This window comes from Macadamia integrifolia, chromosome 5 (genome assembly GCF_013358625.1).
Source record: "Macadamia integrifolia cultivar HAES 741 chromosome 5, SCU_Mint_v3, whole genome shotgun sequence".
Classification (NCBI taxonomy): domain Eukaryota; kingdom Viridiplantae; phylum Streptophyta; class Magnoliopsida; order Proteales; family Proteaceae; genus Macadamia; species Macadamia integrifolia.
In genome coordinates this window covers 38,286,674-38,298,755 of record NC_056561.1, presented here as the reverse complement: position 1 = coordinate 38,298,755, position 12,082 = coordinate 38,286,674, and the positions used below count along the sequence as shown (strand labels likewise).

The following is a 12,082-nucleotide window of genomic DNA, read 5'->3' as shown; positions in this document are numbered from 1 at the left end:
ATGTTGAATGTTTAGAAAATGATGAGGATTTATCATATGCTTAATTTCAGTTTGGTATTTAATATATTTTTTGTATGTTGACATATCCTCCAATGTAAGTCCATGAACCTTAATATAGTATATTTCTCGATTTTTCCAATATTTTGTTTTGTCAGTTTTAGCCTAAAATTTGAAAGGTGAGGAAGGGGACCTCACCTAACTTTGAAATACATTGACACTAATTAGTGGGCATGCTATTTTCCTTCCATGTGAGATTGTGACGAGACCTAGTTCCCTCAAAACATATGGGTCTTGTGTGGGTGGCCAATTTTTTATGATAAGAAAATGTATGATTCTTGTGTACGATCGTGTATGTAAACATCCAAGTGTTGGTCCTTTGATTGATTTGTCAAATTATCAAAGATAAAAACGAAACCCTAAGACCCAGTTTTTCTTGGGCCACACTGAAAAACATTTCTCTTTAATTCACCACTTGGATGAGACTCTTGAAAAAGTCTTCAAGCTATTTTGGATTGGGTAAAAGATTTGCACGTCAGCTGAAATTTGAAACTATGTATGAACACCAGTAAAATGTCTTATATACTCCTTTTTATTTTTTCGATAAGCCCTTTTCCAAGACCTGAAATTACACAATCCTCCCCATTTTGGATTTTAGGGAATAATCATGGAGAGAAACTTTCATTGGAAGTACTAAACCAGTCCAAGAAACAAAAGAAAACCCAGCAAAACAGAAAGTTACACAGTTAACTTGGACATTGTTAGTCTACAATTGCGTCTTCAAGACACATCTCTCTCTCTTTCTCTCACACACACACACACATATTTTTTGTGAATGTAAGGACAGTTGGCACCTGTGTAGAGATTAGTTAAATCTGAACGCGTCAACCCTCTTGCAGCTGATGTAAGATTGTCCTATGGCATTGAAGGAGGGGGTTGATTGATTAAGAGCTATAGCTGTATTTAGACTTGTAACAAGTGTTTATGTTGGGCTATAAGTGTTAAGTGCTTTGAGAAGAGCCCCAGTTGAAGTTAAAGGTTCAAGAAAGGCAGGTAGAGAAAGAAAAGCTTAGAGTAAACAGAGACAGGTCAGGACCATATCATTAGTCGTTCTCTGCCTCTCTATAATCTTATTCAGATTTATTTATGGTTATTTATTGCTTTAATTCTTGTTTATTTTCAGCCAATCATATGGTGGATATTTGTTTGAACAACTAGTATAAAGGTGAGGGTGTTGTAAGGGCCAGTTGGTACCAAATAGACAATTGATCTCCCAAGCAAAAGATCAAGAACAAAGGGAAGTAAAGAAGCTCCAGGTTCATTGCTTTTCTTCTGTAGGAGAAAATGGTTGCTCCTTTGTCTAGATGGCCATGGGAAAACTTGGGCAAGTTCAAGGCAAGAACTGACCTTATTGAAGCTATGTCAACAGATTTTGATTTGGTTTTTTAAACTTTTAGTTTAGTGTTCTGATTCTTTTCTTCTTTGTCTTCATTCGTGTTGGGTTTGTTGCAACAGTATCTGTTATATGGTCCTCTTCTAACAAAGTTCCTCCTTTCAAGACTATGGGAGGAGGATACCCAAAAGGATAATTGGTGCTTTCATATTCTACTCATCTGTTGTCTTAGAGGTGCCATTTATCAGCTATGGAGCTCTTACAATGGCATGCATTTCTTTACGCAACATCGCCGGATTCATCAAAGAGGTTGCGATTTTAAGCAAATTGACAGGGAATGGGACTGGTATTGTTTTCCATTTTCCATTTTCAGATCCTCTACATTTCATCAATCAACATATGCTATTAATGGTTTTTCCTTTTCACTGATATTCCACAACTAACTTAATTTGATTTGATTTTGACAGGGACAATTTCATAATTCTTCATGCCTTCATAGCATCTCTTGCCTGTTACTGCTTTCCATTCCTAGCAAATCTTCCTTTCTGGAACACAAGAGGTTGCATCTATGCTTTGGTACTCCACATATGTGTCTCTGAGCCTCTATACTATGTTATACATAGATGCTTCCATGGTGACTTTCTCTTTACAAATTACCATTCATTTCACCATGGCTCTCCAGTGCCTCACCCTTTCACTGGTATGAAAGAAATTACAAATACCCAAAAGCTCATTTAATTAATTTTTCCATCTCCAGTACTTTCTGAATTCATTCAAGTAAAGATTTAATGTTTCCCATCCAATTCACAGTTGAGTATTTAATTGTAATTTTTTTTTTTTTTTTTTGGGTTCTAATTGTTACAGCTGGCAATTCAACTCTACTTGAACATTTAATATTGAGTGCAATTATAGGGGTACCTATACTGGGAGCTTCCATGAGTGGATATGGATCCAAGGGTTTGATATATGGCTATGTATTGATGTTTGATTTCTTCAGATGCTTGGGACATAGCAGTGTAGAAGTAGTTCCACACGTGATCTATGAGATCTTACCAATCCTCAAGTATCTTCTTTATACACCGACGTAAGTAATTAATAATATTGCTTTCATGGAGATGTTTATTATTTTATCACTTAATATGGAATTGGGATCTAGAGGTGTTTCTATTTCTATTCTTATAGCTTCTTTGTCTGGGTACCCTTTTGAGCTGGTGACCAGTGATGCTTGTGAAGTCGCAGAGCTCTTTAAGGAGTACTACCGTCCTTTACCAACATTTATTTTACCTCAGTTAATTTTTCTAATTTCTTCTTTCTTTTTTTTTTTTTTTTTTCCCAATCATCTGATGTGCATTGAAAAGATTGGCGCAATTGGGAGATCTCTGACGTCTCTGATCCTAATCTTTCCTCCATCCATTGAACTGTTAACTCTAGGAAAACTACCGACCTGCTCAACGGAGTCCACCATGCATAGATGAATGGTGGATTCCATTGCAAAGACTGAATGAATCACCACATAATATGGGGATGACAGTGACCGATGGGAGAAAATTGAAAATTTCCTAATTTTAACGACAACATAGTATACTCTTTTCTTTTAATTTGCATAAGTTAAGCCCTCGTACTAATGGCATCAGAGTTGATGATGAGATGATAATGACCATGAGATGGAAAGGAAAACCCTTTGATACATTTTTTTTAATAATCTGAGGCTTTGATAATACGTTTAGTAACCGTTTAATAATTGCACCGATTACGACTTCTTCTTTTCATTGATTTATGATTTGGCCGATGGAAGTAAACCCGTTATTGTCAATTCATTCGTTTTGAATTGTTGGGATCAAAATTAATGCAGGTATCATAGCCTCCACCACACAGAGATGACAACCAATTTCTGCCTCTTTATGCCTCTCTATGATGCACTTGGGAAGACATTAAACCACAAATCATGGGAGCTGCACAAGAAGATAAGCTCGTCAGGTAGCTCTCAAAAATCTCTACCTAATTGACAGAAGTAGCTTTTATTCATTTGAAAAAAAAAAAAAAAAAAAGCATGAAAAGCAGTATGACCTCTGCCTCCAGATATTGGAGAGAAATGCCAACCCTCATGAAAAGTGGAAATTCTATCATTATTAATACCTCTATGTATGTATCCAGTTCCTTTCTTGAGAGCTAATTGTCTAGGTTAGTTCATAGCTACCTGGGCGATCGACATGTCTCCAAGCGTTGATCCAGTGGCTCTTGACCCAACGCCTTTGTTCTTGTTGGTAGAAGTCAGCTATTGCTTCAGTGATTGGACACATGTCAATCGCACAAGTAGCTATGGGAAAGACCTGGCTGATCAACGCCCAAGAGAAGATCCCGATCCTCTATGTACATTCCATTGGCCCCGTGCTGACTTAGGGGCCATGCTACCTTTCAGGAAACTCTTTGGGAATTTCTTTTTTTGCATTAGTTGATAAATCTAATTGAGATACATAGTTGGTGGAAGTACATGTACATGAAATTTGCTTTCAATCTCAATTATACAATAGTTTCCATATTATACCCAATTTAGGTTTATATTTCCGTGGTACATTGATATATGATCTATAAGTTTCTTCTCTACCCTAATTCTTGTGTTTCATGTATATGAATATACATGTACATGAAAATATTTTGGATGTGAATATAGGATGCATTTTGAAGTAAAATAATAATAATAATAATAATAATAAAGAATCAGATTTCAAAATGCATAATAGACCCAAAATCTATTTCAATAATAAAAACCAAACACAACCTAAGTCTGCTTTGTACATCATCATTCAAGAAACACGTATATATGCACCGTCATCCTTCCAATGGATGAATATTGTTCCATCCTTTTCAATTCCAGACAAATCCAAATGTACCAGTTTATTTCACATAAATATGGTGCAGATAACAAAGGGAGAGTGCCAGATTTCATCTTCCTAGCCCATGTCGTGGACGTGATGTCGTCGATGCACGTGTCATTCGTTTTCCGGTCATTCTCATCGATGCCGTTTAAGTTCAGGTTGTTTATGATCCCTTTGTGGCCGGTTGCATTTGTGGCGATGTTTGTGTTGTGGGCTTCACCCAAGGCCTTCATGGTGAGTTCATACAGTCTTAAGGGCAAATTGCAGCAGACATGGACGGTTTCTAGGTATGGTTTTCAGGTAAGATGAGTTGAGATTAATCCAAAATTTTTTGTTAGGGAGGTTGATGACCTCCTCCTCCTCTTCTATTGTCTTTTAAGTGATCATCAGCTAATATGTGAAACGTTTCCCATCCTTTTTGGCAGTATTTCTTGCCGTTTGCTGTAGATAGCATTAATAAACAAATTGAAGAAGCCATCCTCAAGGCTGACCGATTGGGTGTGAAAGTAATAAGCCTTGCTGCATTAAATAAGGTTCTCTCTCTCTCTCTCTCTCTCTCTCTCTCTCTCTCTCTCTCTCTACTGAAAACCATTCAAACAAGTACGTATTGATTGCCCTATTTGGTAGAAAGGCTAAAGTTAACTCTATTTATCGTATAACCACTATTTTTAAGTTCTTTCTATTATTAGTAATGGCATTTATTTTCTCATACAGAAGATGCACCTATAAATAGAGATGGGTCATTTCTACTGTAAATCTGTAACAGTTTTTTTTGCAAAATGAACGCTTTGTAATCAAATACCTTTGCCCTCACACAAAAGATGGCAAAATATAGTCTTCATCATTGTGAAATCTAAAAATCCACCCGTGTTGATTTACTGGTGCGAATCCTTATTAGCTCTTTACTGGCGTAAGGGTTATGCAACAAGGGAGCATTCTTTTTCCTAGATTTTTGATACTCGCCTCACATTTTTTTTTTTTCTTCATATAAGGGTTAACCAAAAATTGTTCCAGTCAAATTAATTGACTATTGTTTACCGATCATTAAGGAGTTGCTTGTCCTTAATTAACCGATCCGTAGGGGTATATATATATATATATATATTTGGTTGTTAAGAAATAAAAAGAAAATAGTGAATTAAAAAACTGAATTTGTGAAGAGAGATACAAACATAATTCAATCACTGTATCATTATAATTTTTTTTATCAAGATGCAATAATTCATTTATTAACAACCAAACATAGTCATTGAAGCCATCAGAGAATTCTACTTGCAAGTTAGTGTTAATTAATTAATTAATTCCTTGCAAGCTTAATTCAAGTATTAATAAACATTTTTGTCATGATGATTTTCATAGAATGAAGCTCTTAATGGAGGTGGTACGTTATTCGTTACAAAACACCGAAATCTTAAAGTACGAGTCGTTCATGGAAATACTTTGACAGCGGCTGTGATTCTCAATGAGATTAAGGAGGATGTTAAGGAGGTGTTTCTAACTGGAGCTACTTCAAAGCTGGGTCGGGCCATTGCTCTTTATCTCTGTCATCGACGAGTTCGTGTAATGGTATGTATCTTTTTTTTTTTTTTTTTTTTTTACTTATATGATGATTTTTCTATTCTCAAAAGTATTTAACTGAAGAGTAAACAAGGGTTTTCAAAAAAATTAACTTATTTAATATCATAATTATGTGAAATGATAAGAATTATCCTCATTGAGAAAAGGAATATAAGTTATCTTAAAATAGCAAAGAAGTAAGGTTATAACTTCTTAATTTACCAATTTGGTTACGATATGATATTCCAATATATATAGATACAATAAGGACAGCTCTAAACTTATGGGCCTACAGGACTAATTAGGCCGTAGACCTGAATACCCATCATTAACAAAAAATCTCTAGACCCTCACTTAATAGATGTTCATATAAGTGCTTCACAAAAATTAGGACCTAAAAGTTTGTGTCATCATTGTGATGCTTCATGGATGGAATGAGACATGAAAATAATATAAGTTTGATGGATATAGAAATTAGTTTTTCTAGATAAAAAAGCTAATATCAAAATAGACTTTATGCTTTAAAATGGTAATTACAAACCAATAAAAAATATCATAGTCGATACAAAACAAGGAGTTTCCCATAAATAGGGTTCTATCATTTACTTCTTCATTGGATATAAATAATTTGTCCTTAATGTAAGAACTGTTGAGTTTCTAGGAGAGAAAAAGACTTGAAAATCCCTTCTTTTTTTTTTTAGTAAAGTATATATATAGAGTAGGGTGGTGAAGAACCTTCAACAATTTTTTTCTTCATGTTTTGATTTTTCTAGGTGAAGATTTATATCAAAACAAAATTATATTTTTCTGTCAAAGAAAAAAATTTAAAGAAATTCTGATTCTTTAATATTCTTCATCAAAGTGAAGTTAATGTATGAAAATACACAACCTAGTTAAAAAGGTTTTCCAAATCCAAATATGCTAAAAATATACTAATACGTGGAAGGACAAAATTTTCATACACCCCTTCTCAAAAAACTAAATAAACATCCTGACAAACATGGCAGAAGTTTTATTTTTCTTCACTAAATTCAAATTTTAAGTTGGGAATCAGCCAGTACTGTGGGTCCAATTAAAGGTTGAATTACTCAATAGTTGCTTTTATGGAGGCCCTCACATTAAACAAACTTGCTTAATAGAGGCTTGTATCATTTATCGTTGTTTATAATAGGTGTCCCACCTTTGGATGTTGGGACCATTGGATTTGGTTCTGAGGTTAGAAAATGAATATTTTTGGGACAAATAGATAGGGGGAACGCATTAAATGTCACCATCGATCCCTAGCGGCTGATATTGTTTAAACAATTTGCAATCCTCAAGGCCTCAGCCATCTTATGCATGTCACGTGTCTAACGACCAACCAATAAAGAAAGGCAATGTCAATTTCGTTGGCAAAGTTTGTATATATGGGAGTAATATCTACTCTGACGCTCTAACGACCAACCGATAGTTTTTTTTTCTTTTTTTCTTTTTTTCTTTTTAAACCATCACTTCTCATTTTACTATTTTGATGATGAGAAGTCTACAAGAGGATTCTTTTTCATGCTAGGTTAAATCACTAAAACTCTCTCTCTCTCTCTCTCTCTCTCTCTCTCATACACAAACCCTTGTGGGCCTCTTTTGGGGGGGGGGTAGAATGAAATCGTATTCATCAGAACGTGCCGTGAATTGCAAGCCTCTAGCAACATTGGAGTGAAATTTGACTGAAACATCATACACATCATCGATAGGGCTTTTCCTAGTTAGGAATCAGTTTTTGTATTGATCTCCCTTAAAATTCTTTCAAACCTACGCTGAATAAAATTCTGAATGTGCTTGTTGAGTAGTTTCAATAACTTCTATTGAAGTCCATCTTTTATTGAAAAAATTAGGGCCACAATAGGGTTGTGTTGTAACCCTTGAGTCCCATTAGCTCAACCCTGGCATAGGGCTTGAAAAATCCAATCTTGACCTACCCAGCCTTGACCACGTGAAGGGGGAAAGGAGATGAAAGGCTGGGCAGGCTGGGGTGAAGAACAAGATGAAAATAGAAGAAGGAGAAAACGAAGACAGAGCCGAGCTTAGTCAAAGGCCTCAACCCTAGCTCAGTCCGACCTTGACTTAGGGCCATAAATTCCCAATCATGACCGGCCTGAAGGCCATGGTATCTCAGCCAAAGCCTTACTTGGGCTCATGTAGTCTATTCTCCTGTTGACATGTACTTGACTCTGACTCATTGAAAAAACATTGCCTTCTCATATCACAATTAATTTTATTGGTGCATAGAGATTTGCTGAATATATTTATGGTTTCTTTTTTGAATTAAATCAAGGGTGTGGGGACAATATGGGGTTTAATCATTTTTTTTTTCTTGATTGAATATTGCAGATGCTGACCCTATCAACTGAGAGATTCCAAAATATTCAGAAGGAAGCAGCAGCGGAGTTCCAAAGCTTCCTAGTGCAAGTGACAAAGCACCAAGCAGCCCAAAACTGTAAGGTATTATTATTCATCATAAAATTGAAGCATGGCTTTTCATTATCATCATCACACATATAGAGCTTAACCAGCTAGCTGTGGTGTTATTATCAGACATGGATAGTGGGGAAGTGGCTGACACCTAGAGAACAAAGCTGGGCTCCCAAAGGAACTCATTTCCATCAATTTGTGGTCCCAAATGTGATCCCTTTCAGAAGAGACTGTATTTACGGTGATCTTGCTGCCATGAGACTACCACCAGATGTGGAGGGCCTTGGTGAATGTGAGGTATGCTTTCAACTACCTGTACTCAGCCTTATTTATCAATTCTTCTGTGTCATCTTTTTCTCCTTTGTCGGTTGGATTTCAAAGGGATGGGGACAATGCTGTTCACTTCACCATGAGACATCCCTCTCTCATACCAACACAAGTAGTATCTTTATTTAAAAAATGATTGGACAATACTTTATCATATATATATATATATATATATATATTTATTGGGTAGAAACTGTATCATTTACTTAAACAAAAAAAAATAATAATAATAATAATAATAAGAAAAAATAATAATAATAATAATCAAAAAAAAGAAAGAACGATAGTGTAAGTCATTGCTCCATGTGTCTATCTCTCTTCTCACAATGAAGTGATATTTATATCTTCTATTGTGGGAGGCAAGAGATAGATCCAAGGAGGTGTAGACATATGCTACGAAGCCAGATAGGAAATTCAATCGCTTTATTTTATTATAAGGATATTAATTTTTTTTTTATTAAATGGAAATATCATTTCTAGTCATTAATATTAAGCAAAGAAATATCAATTATAGTTGTAATTTTTACAATTTAGATATATAGGAAATATATTTCTTTATAAAAGTTTGGAAAAAGGTTTCATAGATAATCATCTATAAAAATAATCTATAGATTCTCTAATTGTCACTTGTTGAAGCGTGATGTTGCAAGTCTCATAACTAGATATATAAGGATGATTTGAATTGACCATAATTCAATAATAGGGAGGCCTCAACATGCACTCTCAACCATTGGATTCTTATTACCACTCACTGCCTCACCGCAGAAGATCTTCTGAGCACAACCTCCTTAGGCTAGTTTAGAAATTTTAATACAAATATTTCAATTTTTATGACATTTATCATATGACTGAGTTTCTCTTCAGCCACAATGAAAAAAGAATCTCTTCACTCATCACCATTTTTGTTGTTGGATGAGACACTTTTAGACACTTTCAGCACCATACCCCCATATTCTTTCCATAAATATGATAATCAGTTCTCTTAGCTAAGAATATATTTGATTTCATATGGTTTGAGCTAGCTATTAATACAAGTTCGTCTTTTGAAGTACACCATGGAAAGAGGAGTTGTCCATGCCTGTCATGCGGGTGGCTTGGTTCATCTTCTCGAAGGTTGGACTCATCATGAAGTCGGAGCCATTGATGTGGACAGGATCGATTTAGTGTGGAAAGCTGCATTAAAACATGGATTAAGCCCAGTCCAGACATCTTCACCTTCAGTTTCGTGCAGAACCAATTGAACTCTCTCTCTCTCTGACACACACACACTCTCTCTCTCTCTATATATATAGTGTATGTGTCTGTATTTTCATGAAAGAAAACATGCAGTGCCATGTCAAGATCACAAGTTGGCTCATTTATCGTTTAATGAAGAGAATAAGTTATTCTCATATATTCCAAAATATTGTTATAATTTGTCATGCAATCAAATGATTACCATCCCATCCAATTTAGGCCATGGAGAAATTAATAAAGATTGCTTGGTTTGAGTTTAGATCATAGTTAATTAAAATGCGTTTAAAATGCAAATAAAATGATCAAACAATTATTTATTTTTTAAAACACAAAATGCTGAAACTCATTTCAATCGTATACGTTCGATACCAAATCTGTTATAAACGCGTTTATTACGTATCAGCATTTAAAAAAAAACAAAAAAAAAAAAAAAAAAAAAAAAAAAAAAAACAAAAACAAAAAACAAAAAAAAAATTGGAATCCTTCTGGTTGCGTTTGGTTGCAAGCATGGTTTTAAGTATCTCTGATACCGATACGATACCCTCCGATACGTATCTTAAATTTAACCGGTTGATACGATACACATCGATACGATACATGAAATTTTTAAAATCCTTTCGTATCGATATATATCCTACAATACATACCGATATGCATCAATACACCACCAATACACATCGATACGACTTTATGGAAAATATAAAATTGAGGTAAAATGTTCGTTTCGGTATATATTGGTACGTATCGATGAGTATCGGTATGTATATATCGGCACGTATCAGTGAGTATCGGTGAGTATCGGTATGTGCCGATACAGTGCTACGGTCATATAATGGCCAAGATGGGTAATTTTTCAGAAAAACACGATTTTTTGAAGGGTTTTTGTTCCAAAGTTGCTGTCAGCCATATTTCTCTCTAACTAAAGTGGAAATCAAGGTTGAGAACAATGATTTTACATTTATGGGACAACTACAAACCTTGAATTCTTAGTACGATACCCTCAATTTAGTGTTTATGCATAATACATGTTATCAATAGCTTTTTTTAACAAATTCTTTATGCAAAAGTGTTTAAAAAAAATGTTTTCTATCCATTTATGTGTCTATCTTTAGCGTATCTTAGTGTATCTCCGATACGATACGATACCCTCCGATACGTATCTTAATTTTGGCCGACCGATACTGCAACTGATACCGATACTTTAATCCTTGGTTGCAAGGGAAATGGGAAGGGAAGGGAAGGGAAGTGAAGTGAAGTGAAGTGAAGGGAAATGAAGTGATTTTTTTTTTTTTTCCCTTTTGAGTCGTTTGGTTGCAACAGAAGTGAAGTGAAATTAATTTACTATAGTTGTTTGGTTGGATGTAAAATTGATGTAAAATAGATGTAAAATTTTAAAAAATAATAATCCAACCAAACTCCTCAAAAGAGATTGGGGGGAGACCGGGAAAGTACTTTTCAATCAAGAACTCACCCAGCTCATCAAAAATTATATTGATTATGTGAATCGGGTCATTCAAGGTCTATACCAACTCAAACCAAATGTCATCAGATACTATGTTCCATCACTAACAGAAACAAACCATTTCATTCTATATATCAAATGAATGCAGCATAAATAAATATTTAAAATAATATAAAAGATAATCACAAAGAAAACAGTGATAGATCACAAGTGATAACGACTGAAAGGCCCATTCCAAAAGTCTTTTGGTCAAAACAAACCCAACAGGTCAGTAATGCTCCATCTAACTCAAACCCAAACTCTTTTGGTCAAAACAAATCAAATTGAGTCGTGAGAGAGAGAGAGAGAGAGAGAGAGAGAGAGATTGTTGAGAGTCATGGGTGGGGTGAGAGTCGCCAGAGTGGGAGAGAGATCGTGAGAGTAGGGTTTTTTTTTTCTTCCTATTTTGGTGGGGAAATTAAAAGGAAAATTTTAATGGTTAAGTGAATTTTTTTTCACATATGAAATATATTTCTCTTGCAATCAAACATCTAAATTTATTTTTTTTTTTGGGAAAAATATCCACTTTACATAAAAAATTTGCATTCCCCTTGCAGCCAAACAAAACCGCTATTATGATTTGGGGCAATAGAGTGACAAAGCATGTTCTCTACAAGATGAATTGTGCAATTAATCTTGCTTTCTTTTTTTTTTTTTTTTTTTAATGCAATTAATCTTTCATAGTGCATCAAAGGAGCAAAGCCCATATGTGTGGTCGGGCTTAGCCCACCCATGGGCTTATTTAGG

At 34.8% G+C, this 12,082-nt stretch overlaps 1 protein-coding gene across 1 annotated transcript; it reads left to right on the top strand.

Moving 5' to 3' along the window:
* Window positions 1–1,215: 1,215 nt before the first annotated feature.
* Window positions 1,216–10,001, top strand: LOC122078828 (very-long-chain aldehyde decarbonylase CER3). The gene is made up of 11 exons (XM_042644986.1): window positions 1,216–1,392; window positions 1,513–1,736; window positions 1,858–2,090; window positions 2,255–2,474; window positions 3,243–3,367; window positions 4,310–4,566; window positions 4,692–4,799; window positions 5,626–5,832; window positions 8,191–8,301; window positions 8,395–8,568; window positions 9,648–10,001. The coding sequence occupies exons 1-11, from the start codon at window positions 1,342–1,344 to the stop codon at window positions 9,837–9,839; spliced, it is 1,902 nt and encodes a 633-aa protein (XP_042500920.1). The 5' UTR covers window positions 1,216–1,341; the 3' UTR covers window positions 9,840–10,001.
* Window positions 10,002–12,082: the final 2,081 nt, after the last annotated feature.